The 23388-nt window shown below is 38.6% G+C and overlaps 1 protein-coding gene across 4 annotated transcripts in view; it reads left to right on the forward strand.

Moving 5' to 3' along the window:
* Positions 1–23388, forward strand: part of SHTN1 (shootin 1) — a 109737-nt gene that overhangs the window by 79297 nt on the left and 7052 nt on the right. The window contains exons 14-16 of one of the 4 annotated variants that reach the window (XM_027528412.1): positions 2136–2189; positions 7591–7711; positions 12031–12223. In XM_027528412.1, coding sequence (XP_027384213.1) covers positions 2136–2189; positions 7591–7711; positions 12031–12223 — 368 coding nt within the window. The remainder of the gene's footprint in view (positions 1–2135; positions 2190–7590; positions 7712–12030; positions 12224–23388) is intronic. The other 3 variants (XR_003508814.1, XM_027528413.1, XM_027528414.1) reach the window with 3 other exon arrangements.

Below are 23388 nucleotides of genomic sequence, written 5' to 3' on the forward strand. Positions count from 1 at the left end.
CACCCAGCTTCCCAGGCTGCTTCTCCATAGAATACCATCTGTGACTCACACAGTTGTCATCAGGGTCAAATGGAATAAAATGTGAAAACACTTTAAAATGCAGCGTCTAAGTAGAACCTTAGAAAGAGAATGCATTTTTATGGCTTTCGTGTCACAACTATTTAGGAAAGAATAGCAAAACCAAATTATTACTAGAGGAAAAATGCAGTGTCATAAAAGAAACAAAATTAGAAAGAAAAATGTTGAAAACTTCTTAAATCGTAAGCAATTAGTGTTCTGTATATACTTTCATTTTCAGAATATCACTGTGTCCTTTTTCTTTCATGCTGTGGCTCTTTCAACAGTTACACATTATTTAATGTCAATTCAAAGTCTGGACAACACCTGAACAAGGATCATGGGACTTTTTTTTTTGCTGGTAATCATTAAACTATGTAGATACAGTGCCAAATGACCTGTCAGTAGCCTTTGAAACAAATGGTCACCGCATGCGGCAGTCCACACTTCTTGCCCCAGTACCGTCAGTGCCTTCCTGATATGTCCCCGGTTGTGAGAGTATGCAGTCCAAGCTTTAAAAAGCTTGTGCAGTCAGAGGGCACCTTGAGTGGCGCAGCAGCATCTTTGAATATGCCTGTAGCCAGGGCATTTGTTCAAAAGTCGTAACTGCTCACCAAACAGCTTACCTGCAAGTCAGGCCTGCCTTGAGGGTACTCATTTAACTGCATATTACTGAATTCCTTGATGCTGCTGGTGGTGCTGGTGTGGTTAAAATTAGCATCTTAGAGCTTTTGACTGGCACCCATGGCATGTATACGTCACAGGAAACTAAGGCTCCGAAAATCGGATGCCTTAGTCTAATTTGTACATGAGCAGCAAACCCCCCCTCTCTTTCTCTCTCTCACTTTTTCTGACTGTACAATTTTAAAAAATTGGAATAGGATCTTATTCTTTTATTACCTTTTGAGAGGAAAGGATTATAGGTTGCAATGAATCACCTCCCATTTCTTGATGCAAGATTAGCCTGGCCTCTTTTCTAGGAATGAGAGGCCTGAGGGATTCCTTTCACCGTGACTTGCAGGTTTTCTCTTTACCTCTATCCTTTGTGAAGGGAAGTGGTATGAGGAAAATCAAAGATTTTTTTTTTTTCCCAGTCTTTTCATTTAGGGCCTCATGCCAAATTTTTCTTCTGTTAAATCAGTTGAGCGGTCCATAGAAACTGTTAGGTGTGGCGGGGCAGGCAAGTGTTACCCAGAACTTCATTTCAAATGATTTTGTTCAGGGTGTCGCCAGATGAGAGCTGGACTTGTCATCAAGACACCTGCCTCAAATACAGAATTCCTCAAGGTGAAACTTTCCTCATAAATAAGATGAAGTGGGGACTTCCCTGGTGGTCCGTGGCTAAGACTCCACACTTCCAATGCAGGGGGCCTGGGATCGATCCCTGGTTGGGGAACTAGATCCCACATGCTACAGCTAAGACCTGGCACAGCCAAATAAATAAACAAATTAATATTTTTTAAAAAAAGATGAAGTGCTTGGACTACACACCCTCTGAGGTCTTTTACTGCTTTGAGAGCCAGTGATGCTAACGTTCTCCTATAATCTGGGTTCTTTGCTGATCCCTGTTATGAAATTCATGAGACGAGACCTCCCAGGCCTCTGTGAGCTGGCCTTTGGCTGGAGCTGATGGAGCTGAGCGAGGTTTTCTGCCCTGTCGCTTGCTTTCTGCTCTGCATTGCTGCTTTCCTGGTCCTCACTTGCTGGCTCAAGTCCAGCAATGAGAGTGGAGAAAAGTTTGTTGTAAAATGTTCTGAATCATTTGGAATTAAATCTTTGAAATTTAATGTTTACCAGATCTTTTCTATATATGATGAGAGCAAGAAGTAATAAAACAGGTAGACTGATGGTGGCTCGAGTCCTTTTGCTTTGACTAACGCCTCTAATTTTCTGTTTAACTGCGCCCTTGGGAGCACTAACATGTCTAATATTTTTTTCCTAACTGTTAGACATCGACCTAATTATTAAAACACATAGTCAATATAATATAAGTTACCAACACTTTGCCATGTAAAAATCTTTGTTTGGTATTTTAAAACCGAATTACTCAGTTGTTTTTCTTCTTTTTAAAATTGTAGCCGGAATCTGCAAAAGGCTCTGAAAGTGCCGTGAATGAACTAAAAGGAATGCTGGTAAGAATAGATCTCAGCTTTTTACTTAGTTAATGGGAAAATGGAAGAATATTTTTAAACTGTATTGATAAATAATTGGTTTTGATATATTTTAGTTCCGTTTACAATAAGCCTCATTACTTGTGATAGTTTACTTGATTGTGCTGTGGACTCCTGCATCGGGTGTGTTAATAATGTGTCAGTACTCCGCTGTTTCTGTTCTAAAAGGATGGGTACACTTTCCCCCAAATCACTGTCTCCTGTTCTTGTCCTCCAATCCTTGCATTGCAGCATGAAGATAAAGTGTCTGGCCAGATGTGAGAATCAGCAGATGCTTATTGATACCAGAAATATAGTATATATATTATAAATATAGTAGATAGATATAAATATAGTAGATAATCTTATAAGTAAATCTCTATCTAGATTATAGATTTATTTATAAGTAAATCTACAATAAATATAGTAGATAATAACAGTATATTGTATAGTAGTATCTCACATGAATGGTGCTTAACTTTGGAGACTGAAAGCAGAATTCTTGGCACCTAAATATAAATCTGAGCTTCTACCCAAATGTGTTAGCATCAGAGTCACAGTTTGCTTTCCTCACAGTTTAAAAAAAGTCATTTGATCATAAATTGGAGAATAAAAGAAAAGTTCCTTTCTTTATGTTACTAATTTCATTCTCTGAAAGTAATTCACATCCATTGGAGAACATGCTTACTGCCCATCTCTAGTCATATTTCTTCTTTCCAGAGTCTGAGCTTTTGCCAACAGAATAAATGACTACTGTCCTGTCCAACAGTTTCTGTCAGAGACAAACGCCTCACTTAGAAAATGTTTCAGATGCTAAGAGCTCTATTCTCAGATCCCGTTACAGTCTCAATACCAGTTATTATGCACAGTAAGTCAGCAAACATGGGGGCGGAGGTACAGAGCTAATATTCCCATGTTTGTTGTTACTGCGCTAATTATGCATTGCATGCAGACATCCACATAATTGTGGTAAACAAAATTATTTTCATCAAGCACGAAACAGTAGACTTAACCCAGAACGGCTTAATTAGTTTGCTGTAGTTTTTAGGTGAGTGGAATTAGTACTCATGAGAGGTGTGCAACACTGGCTAACCGTGGTGGCCTCCCTACAGAATAAAGTATTAAAATCTTTGGAAAAAATAGGTGGTTATTATCTAATGGTTTCTTTGGTGGGAAAATGTTGTTATCCAGTGTTCTGGTAAGGAGGCTGCCCTGTGATGGTCTTCTTGTTGTCTCTACATGACACTGTAAATTCCTGTTCGTAAAGACGCCCTCGGGGCGTTCTGAGGTTCTGGGTTTTTAGTTCTGATCCTCAGTGAAAAGGTAAACTGCACTCAGTTTGTTGTTAAAATTAGGTTTATTTGAAAAAATCAGTCATTGACATGAGACACGTAGTATTTGATCACCCAAGATATCCCACTTCCTGATAATGCTGGATGGTAGCAAGTTTACTGAATCACAGCATTGCTTTTATTTTTTTATTTTTTGCATTTTTTAAAAAAATTTTATTTTATTTTTAAACTTTACATAATTGTATTAGTTTTGCCAAATATCAAAATGAATCCACCACAGGTAACGTCATGTTCACTAGACACTCATACTCACTATGGTTTTGTGCCACTTCAAGGAGAGAAATTCATGAACAGATTTTTGTGGAATAATTTGCAAAGTATAAAAACTGTCAAAACATCTTTCTTTTCTGCAGGTTGCCCCCATCCTCTTTTGCCCTGGATTTATCATTAGATTTCCCTTCCTTACGTGGTATTAATGTGTATCACTAACAGCTGTTATTCTTTTCCTTACATTTTTAAGAAGTGGAACTCAAGATGCCCTCCCCTACTTTCCTCTGCCCAAATGGCAACTTTGCACTACCACTATATAAGTTGCCTTTGAGGGCTGATGGATCACTTGGAGCTCCTAGTCACCTTCAGCCAAGACACCATACAACTTCTTTTAGGTCAGAAATGAAGCCCCCCCACCCCCCCATCAGATGGGGCTCTAATGGTGCTTCCTGCTGGAGTTCAGACTATTAGGAGTTAGTACCAAGCAAAGCACATGCCACCAACCTCACAGTTGTGGCATGTGAGAAACAAACATGAAAAGAACATGAAAAGTCTGCTGAATGTGTACTGAAGTGGAAAATGAGCACAGGGACCAAGAGATACCAAGAAACCAGGAAGCGCTGGGTTCAGTTCTGTTCCTGAACAGAAACCAGGAATGAGCTCAGTGTGCAGGTGTTTTTGCTGAAATGAAAGTGACCTGAGTTGTAAGCCTTCCGCTGAAACTTAGCACATGGGTAGAAAACACATCTCATCTTTTGGGGAGTTGGAAAATCTCACTCTTTTGTACACTTTTCAGGTCAACTTTTAAAAGTCTCAGTGTTGACTGAACTTACTTTTCCAAGTCTATTTGCGCTTAATTTTTAAAGTTGTATAGTCTGTGGATAGAAATATATACAGTTCACTTCTCATAGTCACACAAGGGTTTTGGAAATCTCTGGAGCCACCCCAGCCATTTAAAAGCCACTCTTAAGTGAAAATGATGATTTCCAAAGAATGATTCAGTAGAAATTAATTTGAAAGTCTCCTCTCAAGTTCAGTTGCCTCAAAATCAAAGAGACAAAACCAGCTTTTTAAAAATTCTTTTAGGTCTTTTTGAACTTTATGAGTTTTTGTCAAATTACTCCCTGACAATTAGTTTTTTCAGTTTTATGAACATTTAACTAACATGAAGATTAACAATTTATTGACCAGAGACATTTCAGTATTCACTTACATAACAAATCACTGGCCACTGGCATTAATTTTTGCAAAATCTCCCAGTCAGTAATATGTTAAAACTGGTAAATGATGAAAGTGGCTTGAAGTAGAAACAGAGTACTGTTCTAGAAACTAGAAAGGCCAAGGTCAAGGTTCAGCCCTATTAGCCACTTACTGTGGGACCTGGCCCCAAACTCCTAGGGATTCTCTTCTCTGTGAAGTGAAGGAATTGTATGTACCACATGGTAATTGCTGATTCTCTAATTTTATGATTATAATATAAATAGATAATTAAGACAATCTCAATACTTTATTAGCTGAGGTCCTGGATCATGTCGGTTGAGATCAGTGCAGAAACCTTTCCTCCAGAATTGCCTCCATATTTAAAGTTTGCTCAGATATTAACTGAATCAACCACCTCAGTCAGTGAATGGAGAAAGAAGTTGGGAATTCAGGGATTAGAACTTGGAAAATGGATTCCTTCAAGTATCAGGTGTGATGAGAGGGTAGCTCGCCACAGTCAGGAGTTTGGGGAAATAATGCTTTTATCCAAACAAAAATAGAGAATATTGTGAAAGATAAATTCTTCAATAAAAGATGTCCCTGGACGGTGTATGGGTATGTACATGTACATACACATATACACAGACACATTATTTTTTCTTGAATTAACTCCAGCCATTGGAAATAGCATGCAGAATGTCCTTGATATTCAAATAATTTGAATATCAAATTGAGTATCACTCAATAGTTTTATGAGTGATTTTAATAGTAATGGCCATGAGTTTTTCTGTTTACAAATGGTACAACTTTTTAAAAATTTTCAGCACAAATGATTTGGGAATATTTTTTCTAATACATTAAAAAAATGTTATCTAAGTTGGTTTTAGTTCTGTTTTCATTACCTTATCAGTGTCAATCCTGCCTTACTGTATAACTCTCTGATGAGTGGGTATATATCCTCATTAACTGTTAAATAAAATTATCTGATTTTTTAAAATTATAAAATAATTATAGTGTTACATGTAATACGATTTTCCTTTAATGTATTTTGTGAATTTTTGCAATAAATCAAGAGGAGAAAGAGGTTCTCCCAGAGGGAAAATGTTGGATGCCTGATTAAAATGTGAGCCTTCTGTATTTTACACATGGGTTTTGGTTAGCTAGCCAGCAGCAGAAGACTGTAGTCTCCTAATCATATCAGGCAATTTCCCCGTGACAACAGACTGCTTTTCTGTCACTTTGTGCTGTTGGGTGGAGAAAAACACCTTTGTAAATAAAACAGCATAGTAAATAACCTATATCATGTGAGATTTGCAATTGCCTAATTTTACAAGCTACTTTTTTTGTTTTATAGGCTAAAGAAGAAACATGAGTTACCATTTTAGCCAGTAGGATTCTTAGAATCCTTCAGGAAGTTGGCAGGGGGCAGGGAGCAGGATTAAGGCAAACCCACAGTGAGCTGAGATGACAAAGGCTGGCCTATTTATTAGCCTTGGTGGACAAAGGCTGCCTTCCAACTCTGCCATGAAGTCTGGAAAGTTATACCTGACTTGAGGTTCTGATTTTCTCTGATCAGAAGATTGTGGTTCAACTGGGGTTTTTGTTTTGTTTTGTTTTGTTTTTTTAAATCCCTGTTCCTCGACAAGCCTGTGGCACAGCTGAGGAGGGCTATTTCAAAGAAATGGCATTTCTTAGAAAAGAAAATGGACCACTTTTAATGGTGGATGCTCAATCCTTATCCCTTAAATCTGAGAAGTGCATCACCCAGTGTTCTGTACAAACACTTGACCAGTAACGGAGCCAGAAAACCATAGCTGTCCCTCCAAAACATACTTCCTGGAGGAGCCAGGGCCGGGAAGCACTCCCTGGGTCTCTCTCAGTCCTCTTGAAAGTCAGCATTGCTTTCAGCAGGAGCCCAGCTCTATGGTGTCCTTGTCTTGTTTTGCCTTCAGCGTCTTCTGGGTCCTAACTCCTGCATTCCCTGCCTCCCCCGTTCAGCAGTGTGGCATGGCGGTGCCGGCCCTTCCTTGCCTCCCTATATGATTATAACCTTTGCTCTTGCACGATGAAGTCGTGGTGTGTTCAGTGCAGCACTTCCTTGGGTAAGCCACCGGAGAGCACTTTGTGCCTCCTTTGGCAGTGCGACACCAGTGTCACCAGGTGTGCAGCCAGGGTCATTCTCTCTGAAGAATCAGCCACATATTTCAGTGCCGCAAGGATATGGGTTCAGTAACTCGTGGCTGCCATATCAAGATAACCTTCTCAGGTGAGTTCAGTATATCCGTTCTCTTCTCCACGTGGTCGATCAACACACATCAGAATCTTAATCATCAATGTGCAAGTACCTTCCCAGCACTGAATTTCATATAGTTAGCCCATCGAGAGGTGTTCTTGTGCCGTTCTTTTGATATGAAAGCTCGACATCTTACATCATCAGTAGCGTCTTCTTAAATGATCCAACACTGTGTTGTTAAAGATGTGTGCATTAAAAATACATACAGAGCAAATTCATTTTTAGTTCCTAATTCCATTCAAATTCTGGTAATGTTTTGACTTTTATATTCTTTTGTGTATTGTATTAAGACATTAACCTTTTTGTTTTTGTTTTGTTTTCACTTTAGGGGACACTTAACAAATCCACTAGTTCAAGAAGCTTAAAATCCCTTCACATTGAAAACAGTGAAACTGAGTTAGAAAGGATTTTGCGTCGCAGAAAGTTGACAACAGAAGCAGATAGCAGTAGTAAGCTGGTTTGAATTCTCCACAGTTCTACTCTTCCTCTCTTAAGCATCTTCCTTTCAGTCTCTTTTTAACATAAAATGATCTTTCTAAAATTATTATTAAAATTTTTTTGATGTGAATGAGAAGTATTGGATGGGCAAAGGTACTTAGGGATATCTCATAAGAGCTCTTATGTATTTTTATTTATTGGCATGTTTGTTTAGTTATTTGTAGGGAATCAGGGTCTTCTGGATCTGCTTTGCTGAATGCAGGATGCCCTGTGGTTAAAAACTTTCAGGCGGGGCTTTGGTAACAATGTTTAGGGAAGGGTACCTAACCAGAGGGCATGAGTTTAATTCACTGCTTGTCCTACAAGCAAATTGCTCAACCTCTCTCAGTTTCTTCATCTATAAAATGAGAATAATAAAAGCACTACCTCATAGACTTATTTCAAGGATCAAGCCATTATGTTTCAATATGTATAAACAGTGCTGAGCACAATGCCTGGGACAAAGCACATAATAACTAGTAATAATAGTAGTAATTACAAATCAGTTACCAATGTAGAGAGAGCGTCTTTATTTTTCATATCCATTTAGGTTATTGCCTCTGCCTGTGAACCAGTGAGCAAGTCCAGCTCTGTCACCCACTGTAAATGACCATCTGAGCATCTTGAGATCACAGTTTGCATTGCTGTCATGACACAGGTGTATTAGACTTCATCGTGTGTTCCAGAACTCACTTTGTATGTCTGCAGTTTTTTTTCCATCAGCTTGGTCATGGGAAGTAGCAGGAACCTGTGTGAGGTTTTCCCCCTTGTTGCCAGGAGGCTAGTTTTGAAAAACCACCGTAAACTAATATTAACAGTGACCATAGCTAAAGGACTGACTCTTTTAGACTGTGTTAAATCAACTGCAATTAGTCTATCACAACAGTTTATATTTGCATTGCCATCATGTCTATCAGGTTTAAATTGCTAGAATATTAAGAATTTGGGGTTTTGATAATCAAGCTCTAGTTTGCATATAGAAAGTGAAAGTGAAAGTCGCTCAGTTGTGTCCAACTCTTGGCAACCCCATGGACTGTACAGTCCATGGAATTCTCCAGGCCAGAATACAAGAGTGGGTAGCTTTTCCCTTCTCCAGGGGATCTTCCCCACCCAAGGATCAAACCCAGGTCTCCCTCACTGCAGGCAGATTCTTTACCAGCTGAGCCACAAGGGAAGCCCAGTTTGCATATAGGGATTTACTCAATTGAGTAAATTGGTTCCTTGAACCAGAAGCAGCATAAAACCAGCCAAAACTTTTTTTTTTTTTTTAAATAAAAAAGTGAAGCCTTTGTGTCCTCCTTAGAAAAAATCAGCCGTCCAGTTTTTAGTTTGAACTAGAAATTCTGTTAATATCCTATAAGAATTAACAACCCCCACCCCTAGAAAGAATAACCACCTCTCAGGAAAAATAAAGGATACCATAGAAGAGTTTTTGTCTTGATGTGTGCTTTACAAGCTTTTACCAGCCTCCACAATGAACTGTTACTCATTTGCAACTTAATCAGTGCTATGACTTTTCCAACATTTCATCCTGAAAGTATTCGTGTAGTCGTCATTCATAGTCTTCACTCATTTTTGGGACTTTGTGAATGCCATTTTAGTGCTCTGTCATTTACATTTTTTATTTTGCCACTGACCTTTATGTTCCTCCAGAAACATTCTTCACTCTTTTGGTCAAACACGTACCACTCGCTATTTCAGAGTTAGTTTTCCACGGGAGAAATGAGGAAACATTTTCATTTTAGTCAGTATGGAAAGCTGAATATTTCAAATGTGGAGAAAGCTAGGAACATATTTTATAGGCATAGTGAGAATCTTTCATTTTATTGATTATATTCCACCAGCATACAGATATTCAAGGTATCATTTGAGGCAAGTTATAATAGGAGATTCAGTAGAATCATTAACATTTAGATAGAGAAATAAGAACTGTGTAATTGGCAGGGTAGAGAGGAAACATACTAAAGGGAGTGGCTTGTAGGTGAGCAGAAATATTCTTTCAAGTAGCCAAAGCAAAAAAAAAAAAAAAAAAACTAGAGGAATCAAACTTCAATCTCTATCACCTAGTAAAAGAAATCATACCATTTTTTTTTAAACATAGTTCAGATGTTTTCAAAGGATCAAGCTGGCAGAGGTATTTACTATGTAAATCTTTTTATAAAGGTCATGGAATGAGAAAGTGAAATTCCAGGGGAACAAATAAGGAGCTGAAGTAGCCCAGCTTCGTGGTGGGAGCAGATTACAAAGATGAGTTTGATAAGTTTGTTCCTCGGGTGCATTTGAGTCTCTGAGGTTTTTTCCCTTCTGCACACAAAGGCTTATGGGAAGGCTAAAGGTGAGGTCACAGAATGGAGAGAAGAAGCATCCTGAGAGGCAGAGGCCGCCTGAGGTTGGCAGGACTCCTATCTCAGGTTTGTCAGTCTCTCTCCCAACAGCCAGAGAAGCATCTCTTCCTTTAGACTTTTTTTTAATGGAGTTAATTGGTACTCCCTTGATTTACCTAGATTTGTGGCCTACTAAATGGACATTTCAAAGAGCTCCAAGTGCCCCTCAGAAAATACTTGGACAGCTTAAACAGGATGCAATAATAATGATAATATTAAACATCATCACCATCTTAAACATTAAGCATTTTTCTTCATATTTTTCTTTTGTATGTAATGAAAATACGAGTTCTGGCTCAGCTCAACCATTCTCCCCAATTTTTAATTGGCTTAGTTGCAGAACAAGCAGCAGGCATTGGTGTATATTCAAAAACTAGATCTTGCTTTTCTATAAGGACAGATTGTTTAAAGCTACTGGGTGTTGCAGTCAGCAGTTACCCAAGAGCAGAATAGAGCTTCTCTAAAGCAAATCTGAGCTCACCTTTAGATGTTACACTTCTGGATTCTTTGGAATGGACTTTTTTTTTTTTTCTTTTTGGACTTTCTTGATCTTTCTGCCCTTTTCTCTTTACTCCCTCATTGCCATGCAACATGAGGCTTGCCACAGGCAGGAGAGAAAGGCCTTTTGACCCAGAATATTCTATAATACCACAAATTTGTCTGCTTCGATGATATAGAAGAAATCGATGAGAAAGGCAGACAGTGATGCTCTGTGAGCTGAGGCTTTCCACCAGACCAGGGGGGATTAAGTCTAAAGGAGCTGCAGTCACAGAATGGCTGAACAATTTTCTAGCCTCTCTTACACAAGTTTTTCAAATTAGAACTTCATTTTTGGAGTTCATATGTTATACTGCTATAATACGTGACACATTTATATGCAAATAGAAGAATAAATTTCCAGACCTTAATATTAGTGATCAAGGATTAGGTAACATTTTGGATTGTACCACCAGTACTTTTCCATTTTAGGAGACGATCTGACATTGTTTAAGGATAAAGAGACTCCCAAGTTTTGTTTTCTTCTTAGTGGCACCTTTCACGTTTGTTCTTTAGCTTAATTTTTTAGAAGTTCTAATTTTATTTGTACCATTGTGACATTTTATAAATTATTTTGTTTTAAAAGAGTACCTAAGGATTCCTTCTGAAGTTTCAGGAAAGACATATTAGATCTTGCTTTGAAAAAGCTGTCTAGGATAGCAAGCATCTTCCTAACAGAAGACAGAAAAAAGTAATGATGGAGTTTAGCTTCAGTGCCAGCAGTTTCAGAGTGATATGCCAATAATTGTAGTAAGCCCTATTACAGTTTTCTGATCCTATCTAAAAAGAGTAGAAAAGTCCAAAAGGTAAACAGCCAAACTCTTTGCCACTTAATTTTTATAATCCTGTGTCTGTAAATCCACTTACTTCTCAATCACATTAAAATGAAAATGTTCATAAAAGCTGTTTACTGCTCAGGAAGCCTTCATGAGCCTTTTAAAAACAGCTTTTTGACATCATTCCATTTTCTCTTTAAAATCAGAGCTGAGTTTGGGGAAGAATTAACTCTTGAGAGGCCAAATGATTCAAGTAGGGCTGCCAGAAAGCCATACTCTGTGAGAAGTAAAGACTTGACAATTCCAGTGTTACCAAGGACTCTGGTCAGCTGAGGGAACCCTGGCCTGGGGTCTTATAGTTGCTTAAAGGTCTGTACACAGTTTCTCAGCATGGTCCTGCCACCCTGAAAAGCAGTGGTGCCAGCCAAGCAGAGTAGATTTCTAATAGGAAGATTTTCCAGCATGCTCTTGAAATTTTAGCAAGTCTTGGCCTCTTCTCTTCCTGCGGGGATTTTCAGCTAATCTGTTTTTCAGTTCCATATTAATAAGCATCGAACAGAATTATTAAACTTGAGGTATGTGTTTGGTTTTAAGGTCCAACTGGAATATTAGCCACCTCAGAGTCCAAATCCATGCCCGTGTTGGGTTCTGTATCCAGTGTAACAAAAACAGCCTTGAACAAGAAAACTCTGGAGGCAGAATTCAACAGCCCGCCCCCCCCAACACCTGAGCCAGGTGAAGGGTCGTGTAAATGGGAAGGATGCTCAAGTTCCAAGGTTACATTTCAGTAAGTAATGATGCTCTTTACTAAGTAGTATGTAGAAGAAATCTGTGATGACTAATTTGTGTGCTACTTTGCTTTGTTTCTCTTTTAGAGAGCTTTTGATTTGGTTAGCCAATAGATACTCTTCTTCCTCTGTTTGATGAGCCAACTTTTGATTCTAGGCTCCTAGCTTTAGAGGTCTAATGCTGATGCAAAGCAAATGTGTATAAAGAGAAGTCCATCCCTAACTGGTTTGGTAATCTGATTCTTCTTCTACACAAAGAATTGACTTCGATGATCCTTATTCAGCATCAGAAGACATTTAATCATTCTTTCAAGATTAAATACTTAGATCATTCCTCTTAATGGTTCATGAGTGGCCAGAGAAGATATTAGATCTTTGAGAAGATACTAGGTCTTCAAACTTACTTTGAAGGGTACGTTTTTACAACCTTATTTTCTGATTCTCAATTAAAGATGTGCCTTAATATTGCTGTGTCCTGAGATTGAAGACATGCTATGTAAAGAGTTACCTGGCTTGAAAGTGGCACTTTGATTGTTAAAGAGTTAATCCTGCTATTGAATGTGCTTTAGACAGTTCTGGTGGAGGATCAATTTGTTTTATAACAATGGCAAGCTCTTTTTGAAATTAGTCTAGTTTTGCTTTAGTTCTCTTGCCAGGATGTCAGCTGGTTTGTCACACAAAGAAAAGGAAGAGGTGAGACAAATCAGATCAGCGAATATTGTAATCACGGTTAATTAAACCTCTGATTTCCTGTTCCATCAGGAAAGAAAGAACTCCCCCTTTTTTTTGTAACTCTACCTGTCTTAGTTTTAAGGTGAAGCCTGGACAAATGAAGTTGAAATTCAGTTTAGATCTATTTTTGCCAACGGGTATTTTCTTCCAGTCTTGTATTTCTCTTATTGGTACTATTAACTTTTCCCCCCCTTCTTTTGGAATGAGTGACCTTCTTCGCTGATTTACAGTTTTATCTAATTTCATTGTGTTTAAAAGTACATTTTCTCCTGCAGTCATGCATTTCCTTCTTTTGACGGGAGTCATTTGAACAGTTCTAACAGAAAGATGATCTATATTCATTCTTCATCTTTCCTATTACATTTGTTTAGCACCTAATTTGACATCAGCAGTCTGGCTACATTTGAACCAATATCCAGACACAAAAGCAATTTGGCTGAGACAAGTTAGTTTCTGAGAAATGCTTCAGTGTGTATGTGTGTGTATAGATTTTTTTTTTCCTTTACCATTTTACACAGATAATCTTAATCAGAAAATACTGCAACTCCTTCCTCCTTTTGTCTGCCTTTTATTCTCCAAAAGTAAGTGGAAATTACATTTCCAAGAAAGGAAATGAAATAATTGCAGGCCCAAGGTCTGCAAAATGTGTGCTGAATTGACAGTGAAAAGGATCCATGTGTTGACAGACACAGTTGTTAGACACCATAAAGGCCTATGTGAAGCTCAATTTATTTCTCATCTTGCTTGTTCAATGACTGCTTAAGAGACACGTTTCAATTTAATTTATCTACTTAAAGCACTAATACAAATACTCTGTGCTGCTGTATTAACTTTTAAACTTTGTAACCTAACGCTTGATTATTCAGTTCTTGACATGCTTTCTCTGAAATAGCCAACGCCATGCATTTTCATATTGACAGCCATTTAGCAAAGAAGAATGGCTTTCTGAAAAATGTGTTTCTTAAGTACAATCATCCAAATCAATCCAAGTATCTTGTGTATGTCCATGGTAATTATTCACTTCCCAAACAGATGCACTTCAAATCATTTGTGTTTAAACCTAGCTTTTTAATGAGTAAAAGAAGTTTAACTTAGTGTAGTTGGATGCGAGCTTGAAAAGTTAAAAAACCCATGTGATTTCTCAGGATCTCCTGAAAGTGGTTTAGCTACCGGGAATGAGAAGGGTTATTTCCGGGATTATTTCTGGCTGGCTTTGACCGATAGGTTCACTTTGTTATATAGGTTTACTCTGTTATACTAGCCATAAGGTAGAGGCAACAACACTGTCTTACCTCATGGATCTGAATTGTCACTTTGAAGTGAGATCAGCTTCCCTGGTGGCTCAGCTATAAAGAATCCACCTGCAATTCAGGGCATGCCGGAGAAGCAGGTTCAGTCCCTGGTCAGGAAGATCAGGAGGAGGAAATGGCAATCCACTCCAGTATTCTTGCCTGGACAGAGGAGCCTGGCAGGCTGCAGTCCATGGGGTCACAGAAGAGTCAGACACGACTTAGCAACTAAAAAACAAAAAGACAGTGGCACCATTATCTTGAGCTGTGGCAGCACCACCATACTGTATTTCAGGTGAGTGGCTTTATTGTCTCTTGACAGGTAATCAAGGTCAAGGTCCAGTGTTAGTCGCTCAGCAGTGTCAAGGTCAACGGAGGATACCAATCACAGTAGCCTCTAATACATAACATTATTTTTTGTGCACATGTGTGCACGTGTACACACATACACACGAGTCCCTGCCACTCTTATGCTTCCTTCCGAGCCCCACTTTGGCCTCTCTGCCCTAGTGTCATTCCTTCTACCCTAGTTCTTTGCTTTTCCTTCCCTTTGTCTGGGATGCCCTTCCTCCAGTCGCTACACTATGTCACCTCCATCATTTCTTTGCTCACATGTCAACTTTTCAAAGTGAGACCTATGCTAACCACCTATTTAAAACTATAACTCAACTCCTGTAAACTGCAGTTCTTATTTGCAGTTTAAAACCCTTATCCTACTCCATTTTCCCCATGACTGTTACCTTTAACATACTATATACTTTGTGTGTGTGTATATATATATATATATATATATATATATGCTTGTTTTTTTCTCTTCCCCTCCTAGAATATAAACTCCATGAGGATAGGAAATTTTTTGTTACTCATATATTTCAAACACCTGGAGAAATTCCTGCCTTATGGTAGGCTCTCAGGAAATACTTACTGACTAAATGAATGAATAAATACACTTTTTTATTAGTGAAACAGAATATCAACTCTGTTGATATCAACAGAATATCAGTTAACCTACATTACCCCATTATTCAACAGTCACACATATACAGATATATGTGTACCCAAATATTAGATATTTTGGATTCTTTGGTTGCTTATTTGGTTTTTTAAACCTTTTAAAAATGCCTCGGAGTCATTTACGTTGAGCTCAGTTTTTCATGTCTTTTGCATCTTTGGGCTTCCCTGGTGGCTCAGAGGTTAAAGCGTCTGCCTGGAATGCGGGAGACCTGGGTTCGATCCCTGGGTTGGGAAGATCCCCTGGAGAAGGAAATGGCAACCCACTCTAGTACTCTTGCCTTGAGAATCCCATGGAGGGATGAGCCTGGTAGGCTACAGTCCATGGGGTTGCAAAGAGTCGGACACGACTGAGTTACTTCACTTTTACTTCTTTGCATCTTTGTAGCTATACAAGGTAGAGTGACCAGAGACTGCAGAATGCCCAGTTGTAAAAGAATGTTTCACCTGTGCTCATTTGATTGGCCTCAAGCGGACAGGAAAGTTTGCTAACTACTAAGAAACCTTGTAAAGTGAAGGAAGAAACATAGATGTTTTCTGTGTAAGATCTTCACTTATCCAGAAAATTAAATAGCATCAAGCTCTTCCCAGAAAGTTTATTTTCCTTTTAATAAATCCCTAAAATTATCTGTGTGTGTTCCAAATAACTGAGTAAGTCCTGTTTGGTAAATTGTAGAGACAGAGATACATGGGTTTATTTCTTAGGGACTTAGGAAATGGCAGGAGACACCTCTGATACTTCGTTGTAAGAATTAATTAACATTCTTGTCACCAGCCTGTGCAAGCAAGGTTTTTTGTTTTTCTGAAGAAAAATGAAAAAGAAGATAATCAGGACTTGGAGAAATCTAATTGTTTCTATTTCTCCCTTAATAATAGCTTTAGGAATATCTGTGTCCTCTTAATTATTTCTAATAAGTATATGTGTGTGTGCCAAGTCGCTTCAGTCGTGTCCAGCTCTTTGTCACGCTGTGGACTGTAGCCCTCTAGGCTCCTCTGTCCATGAGATTCTCCAGGCAAGAATACTGGAATGGGTTGCCATGTCCTCTTCCAGGGAATCTCCTCAACCCAGGGATCAAACCCGAAATGTGTCCTGCATTGGCAGGCAGGTTCTTTACCACTAGCACCACCTGGGAAGCCCAATAAATATGTACCATCTGGTAATAATATCTTAAATCTAACAGTGAATTTGAATTTCATTAATTCTGATTAGTAATTGTTCAGGTAGGAATTATGTTTATAATCTCCCTTTATACTATGAGAGGTAAGGAGCTGGCCAAGCAAATGAAGAGTATAAGCTTTATTTTTGCTCTCATGCTCTCTGCAGCTGATCCAGAGTAAACTGACCGTGTTAAAATAGAGTAAGACTCATTGATTCAAGCTAATCAATGGCCATGTTGGTCAATATAAAATAGGGGAAATTCCAAATTACAAAATTTTAAAAAGATAACTTTGATTACTTTTTGATAGCCACAGTACCTGGAAATAAACTGAGTGTTGCACAGGGTCAAATGCACAAGAATGAGTTGTATTTTCATCAGTAGAAGCCTGTAGAGTGGGCAAGGAGTAACAGGGAAGCACAGTGTGGTCAGGTTTATAAACCAGTGTTTTCCCACATATGCTCAGGGTGGCACGTAGCTTCGAATTATTTCCAGAATGCCAGCTCTACAATGATATCTTGGGTTTGCTAGCTATATTATCTTTATGGCCTCAGGCAAGTTATTTAACCAGTAACTGGTTCCTCACGTGGATGATGAGGGTAACTTTGTAGGGTTGTCATGTAAATTACGGAGAAGGCAGTGGCACCCCACTCCAGTACTCTTGCCTGGAAAATCCCATGGACGGAGGAGCCTGGTGGGCTGCAGTTCATGGGGTCGCTACAAGTCAGACACGACTGAGCAACTTCCCTTTCACTTTTCACTCTCATGCATTGGAGGAGGAAATGGCAACCCACTCCAGAATTCTTGCCTGGAGAATCCCAGGGACGGGGGAGCCTGGTGGGCTGCCATCTCTGGGGTCGCACAGAGTTGGACACAACTGAAGCGACTTAGCAGCAGCAGCAGCAGCAGGATGTAAATTCAATAATAATGAAAAGTATTTCAACACATTCCTTTTCTATCTTAATTATAATGCTGGGCCATTACTGGACGATCAGAGACAAAAGTTAGAGTTGAAAGCTTAGATACTGCACACCTGGGTTATTGACTGGTCCAGGTTTCCTTGGGAAAATCATGTAACTTTTATTCTGTTTTGTTTTTGTTTTTCTTGTTTAAAATGGAGGCAAATAGTTGAGGTACTCTCTAGATTCTCTTTCAGATCTAGAACCCCAGTGAGTGAGTGTTAGTCGCTCAGTCATGTTTGATTCTTCACGACCCCATGGACTGTATGTAGCCCACCAGGCTCCTCTGTCCGTGGAATTCTCCAGGCAAGAATACTGGAGTGGGTAGCCATTCCCTTCTCTAGGGGATCTTCCAGACCCAGGGATTGAGCCTGCATTGCAGCCAGATTCTTTACCATCTTAGTCACCAGGGAAGCCCAATAATCCCTCACACATGTGGTTGCTTGATAAAAATGTTCACAGTTAAGAAAAGAAAAGAGTTAAGCACATATTTTCTACTCCTAATATGTCTCTAAACATAGATTTACAGAAAAACACAAACCTAGAAATGTAAAATAATTTCTTGAAAATTTTTAATTTTCAAACTCTATCAGGGGAACTTACAAATCCAAATGGAAATGATTGTTATCCTTCAGGGCCAGGATACTCATTCCAGCTCTGTCACTATTGCTCCAGATGCTTTTAGACCTACTTGGATTAGAGATACCTGACCACAGAGGAAGTAAATTGGAAGGTCTTTCCTATCCATTTGATTTGGAGTGGAAAAAGCAGATGAGAAGTAGAGTGCTTTAGAGCCACTCAGCGAGTCCTGTGAGAGAATTAGTGTCAGTGTTCATTTTGGTCAAGAAACTATATGATCCATTTTAACCACCACTGTATGTTCAACATGTTCCCAAATGACTTGCCTTTTGCACACTGACTCAATATTTGGAAATAGCCATCAGTTTGCCACCATTACAAATGCATTTAAAAAAAATGTGACTCAGACCCATGACATCCAACCACATGTACAGAAAAGTACTGTGTAATACAGGAAAATCAAAGCATGTTTCTTTAACTCTAGTTAGGTTGACTGGTTCCACATTTACATAATCTGGGGCATTGATTAAAGGGTAGGTAGGAAATTAATATTTCAGTAGCAAACATAAATTGAGCAATAAGTAAGAAAATGCAGTACAATACCTAAGTATGGGTAAAGTTGTCTTCCATTGTATCCTGTGAGACACATTAGCTCTATTATCAACAGAATGGCAAAGCCTGATGTTCTTGATTGACATAAGTGAAGTGAATTGGGAAAACATTTGGGAATGAAAGCTTATAACCTTCCATTGTATATGGTTCACCTGTTTTTAAGTTAATGTTTTCTGTTACTCTTCATCAATATATATTAATATGTATCCATATTATAGCAACATTCACCTGAGAGGAAATGTGCTTAAATTGCTGTAGGCAAGATGTCTGATGGACTTTTCCAGGTAGTACTAGTGGTAAAGAACCCACCTGCCAGTGCAGGAGACATAGGAGACGTGGGTTCAATCCCTGTGTGGGGAAGATCCCCTGGAGGAGGGCATGATAAGCCACTCCAGTATTCTTGCCTGGAGAATCCCATAGACAGAGGATCCTGGTGGGCTACAGTCCACAGGGTTGGAGAGAGTCGGACACAACTGAAGCAACTTAGAGCAGCGTAAGATATCCAATGGAGGCTGTGAGTAATGGCGCCAGTTTCCAATTTGGAGGTTCCGAGTTTTGGAATTTGCTTCTGTAATGTTTTGTTGTTGTTACTAATGTTTCACTAATATTTATTCTTTGATTCTCCCCAAAGGTACAGATTGGACATTATCTCCATTTTACAGATGAGAAAACTGAGTTTTAGTGGCATAAATAATTTGCCCAAAATTCTATTCCCACTCAATAGTTGGTCAGATTTTATTTGAACCTTTTTCACTCTAACTTTAAAGCCCATGCTTTTGAATGACAGCATATTCATTGAGTGTATTCAGAGCTCTAGGAATGGAAGCGAAGAAAATGACTATAAGGTTTCCCCTATAGGAACCAGTGTAGTTCATTTGGCCTATGTTTCTCACATCCTGCTCCTCTGACCCTGCCTACTCTTAGATGGTGTAATCTCTTTTATCTTTCCTCTTCCTAAGACTAACCTAAATGATTAAAATATCTTTTGCCATGGGAAGAAAATGTTACCCAGTAAAACCAAGAATTCTGAAAAGCAGAGTCCATCTAAATTAGCAAGAAGACTTGAAAGAGTAGCTGGAAAGGAATTTGGAAAGAAATTGTTTTAATGTTGTCAAATGTCCAGTAAAGGAGCATGCTTCACAAGTAAACTTTGGAAATTAATACATTAGAATCCCACCCTTAGTTCCTTTAGTCTTTGGCATAAATTTCATTTGTTGTTGTTTAGTCCCTGAGTTGTGTCCAAGTCTTTTCTGACCCCATGAACTGTAACCCACCAGGTTCCTCTGACCATGGGATTTTCTGGGCAAGAATACTGGAGTAGATTACCATTTCCTCCTCCAGGGGATCTTCCTGACCCAGAGATTGAACCTGCATCTCCTGCACTGGCAGGAGGATTCTTTAGCACTGAGCCATTAGGGAAGCCCAAGTTTCATTTATGAATTTTTTAATTTATTGACATTTCAAGCATGCTTAAGATTAGTTCATTCCCAGAAGTCAAGTACCTTGAACGTATCTGACTGTAACCATTGGATTAGAAAGATGTTTTACTAAATGATAATGTGATAATATAAAGATGAATCACTGTGAATACTGTTTTTTCAAAACATACATTCTACAGCCCCAAATAAATTTCATTGTTGTAGCCACTTCATGCTGTACCTCTGTCAGTCAACTCCACCTTTGGTCAGTTCCCCGTTAGCTCCTTTGAGTTTGGGCTGTAGTGTCCATTTGTCGTCATATTTTGGGACATCTCTTACTTATAGAAAGATGGGTAGTTATAAAGAAAGGCAGGACAAATGGGCCGGCAGCATGGAGAAGGAAGTAAGCAGATCTTACGAGAGTTCTGCAGCACAGTCAGGCAGAGGCCCAGGGGTTTCTTGTGTTTTCACCATCTTGGCTTTCTGTCTCTGAACAGCCTCATCTTAGAAGTGGCCTTACTTGTCTGTACTGAGCTTTATTCATCTATGTTCACTTTTTCTATTAATTACTTTTAGAAAGGTGAATATCCTCCTGACAGTTACAATTAAACAAAGTGGTCAACCTCATGGATGATTTTTCATTTCATCCAGTTTGTTTCTAAAACCTTGTTTCACAGGGGAGAACCCAGTTTCTGTTGTAATTGGTGTGATTTGCAGTAATCTTGTAGCTATATCCTCATCTCTTGGCCATTCTTAAAGATGCTTTTAAGCCACAATTGCCAGAGACCTTCCAGTTAACACTTCTCTAATTCATCATGCTTCTCTTCAGTCCCAGATCTCCCCCAAACCCTAAGCTTTATCAGGCTTTTTAAAATTTCCTTTTTAACCATCAGACAGGCGGCTAGCTTACGTTTTTTGTTTGGGAGGTCAAAACAGGTCACATTGTGCCCCATAGAAGAATTAAAAAAAAAAAAAAAAGAACCAATGTAGCAATTACAGGACTTCAATTTCAATAGAAAAATGACCATTTCCAGTGAAGCCATTTTTATTTCAATTTGCGTTTAATTTCTAGATCTATGGTATCTCTAAATACATGTGACTTTTGGCCCCACACAGATTTATTTTTGTGAGAGTTCATCTTGTTTGAGCCATTAACAGTTGACTACCGAAGTATAGTTGATAAAAGATAAATTTTAGATGTCTGATGGTTAGTATAATCAGTCAAATGTTTCTATGAAAGAAAAAGAAAATCTAATTGCCATTTCTGGGTTTGAATTAAAAGATCGATTGACTTTTAAGTAGTCTCTCTTCAGGTTTTTCCCCATTATTTCCAGTGTGAAATGGATGTAGAAAAATGAAATTGCTCTTTTGCATTAGAGCTGTAGAATTTCAGCTTTTGAAATATGTTGCCAAGTAGAAATTAAGATCCTCAACTTATTTTTAGGGAAGCTTGGCCTAAAATTGTCTCAAATCTCACCTGGAAGTTAACTTGGTTGGTCATACAGCTATTTCTTTCGAGTCAACATTTTGTTCAGATAGAATAGAGCCAAGTTCTTTTAGTCCTTGTGGTGGACAGTGTGTGTGTGTGTGTGTTTTTCCTGTTACTCCCATCCCCCTCCCCCACCTCTTTTCTTTCCTTTTGTGTGTGTGTGCGTGTGGGTGTGTGCGTGTGTTTGCTTGTGTGGTGCAGAGCAGAGAAAGGAGGGCACCTTCCGTGTACTTAGTAAACGTTTGTTTCTGAGAAGAGATGACTAGCTAGCAGAATGAACTGCATGGCCGTTGCTGCTTAATCTGATGCTCTTATACAATTAAAGGATTTGCTGTGCTCTCCACTGTAATCTTAGTACCCCTGAATTGTGTACGGACACTGCAGGAAACAGCTCTGCTCAGCTAAGCACTACGACAAAGGTTCTCCATGTGTGCCTGCACATGGACAATTAAGTTTTAACAACAAAATTAGCAGAACAACTGGATGTTCTGGAAGTGGAGATTGCCTCACTCAGCCCCCTCCGTAGGAGTTTTCCTGTGGGCTGCCCAGAAGACCGGCCTGTCGGTTTTGTCTCACAGGTGTTCCGAGTTGCTCCACAGACAGCAAATGCTTCCAGATTAATTGTTGAGGCTCTGTTATACCCAGTGTTAAAATTCTGTTGAGTAAATCTCAGAATAACTGTTAAAAATACAGCTGAGCAATTCTCAGTTCTCTCAAAGAATGGATTGCCTTGTAACATTTGCCTCCCGTTGCCAACACGTATGATTTTTAGAAACTTAGCATAAAATATATCATTTCGGCATGGAGAACCAAATTGCTTTTGGTGCTTTGTCATTTATTTTAAACATCTTTCAGTAGTCTCTGCAGTATTTGTGTTTCCTTTTATTTTTCTATAGTGGAGTAGTGGAGACTTAAAATTTATTCAAATAGAAGTTCTGGCTAAAAGTTAAGTGTAGTTTCAGATATGAGGATAAATTGATTTAACTTCTGAAACCTGATAAATGCTTTTCATCTGAAATATATTTTGTCATATAACTATATGAATTCTTCACAACTTACCATCTTAAAAGAGAGTTTAAAGTATTTAATATAGTAAATTTAAAGAAAAGTCTCTTAAAATTTAAAAATATTTTTCTGAAAATTATGAATGAAAATACAAACATTTTGTGCATGACAGCTTTCTTGAGGTGCCCGTGTTATAGATGGTGATTCTGGTGGAAGACTTTATGTCCCTTAAAATTTCTTTTTTAGATAGCATTCACATTTCATAGCTGAGATCTCAGTGAATTTTCCACGGTGACTTAAGTTGTACAAAATTACAAAAATCTTTATAAGTAGCCCCCAAAAGTATCATACACATTTAAAAAAAGAATCTTTGCCTGAGCTACAATCAGTCTTAGCTCATGCTTTATCTTTGATTTTGCTGGTGAGAAAGGTCCAATTTCCTGGCCTCCCTGGGCCAGTGTATATGCTGCAGTTACTCCACCAAAGAAACTGTGGCTCAACGTGGACACACAAGTCTTTGCCCAGCCATTGTTAACCTCTGTTAAAAAGGGATTCTTGTTAATCCTGACGGCAAATCAGCATCCAGAAGGTGATGTCAGATTTTCATCCGTGCGTGGCGGTATTCTGCTGCTTAACAGTATTTATTTTTCATAATTTAAAACTATATCTATTTTCCCCTCAAACAGAAGCTGACCCAAATTGGCCAACTAATTTATTCTTTGAGCTTAATGCAGTTTCAAAAAGTACACAAAGCCAAAGAGAATTAGTTTCATTCTACCTTCATGATATTTAAAAGTAGTAGAATGAGCAATAATATAGAAAGTTTCATCTCTTGTTTGAAACTCGATTTGGGGAAATTTTGAACACGTGTGTTAAAATGTCCTGAAAAACAGGACGTCTAAGGGAAACAGAA

This window comes from Bos indicus x Bos taurus, chromosome 26 (assembly GCF_003369695.1).
Source record: "Bos indicus x Bos taurus breed Angus x Brahman F1 hybrid chromosome 26, Bos_hybrid_MaternalHap_v2.0, whole genome shotgun sequence".
NCBI classification, from domain to species: Eukaryota; Metazoa; Chordata; class Mammalia; order Artiodactyla; family Bovidae; genus Bos; species Bos indicus x Bos taurus.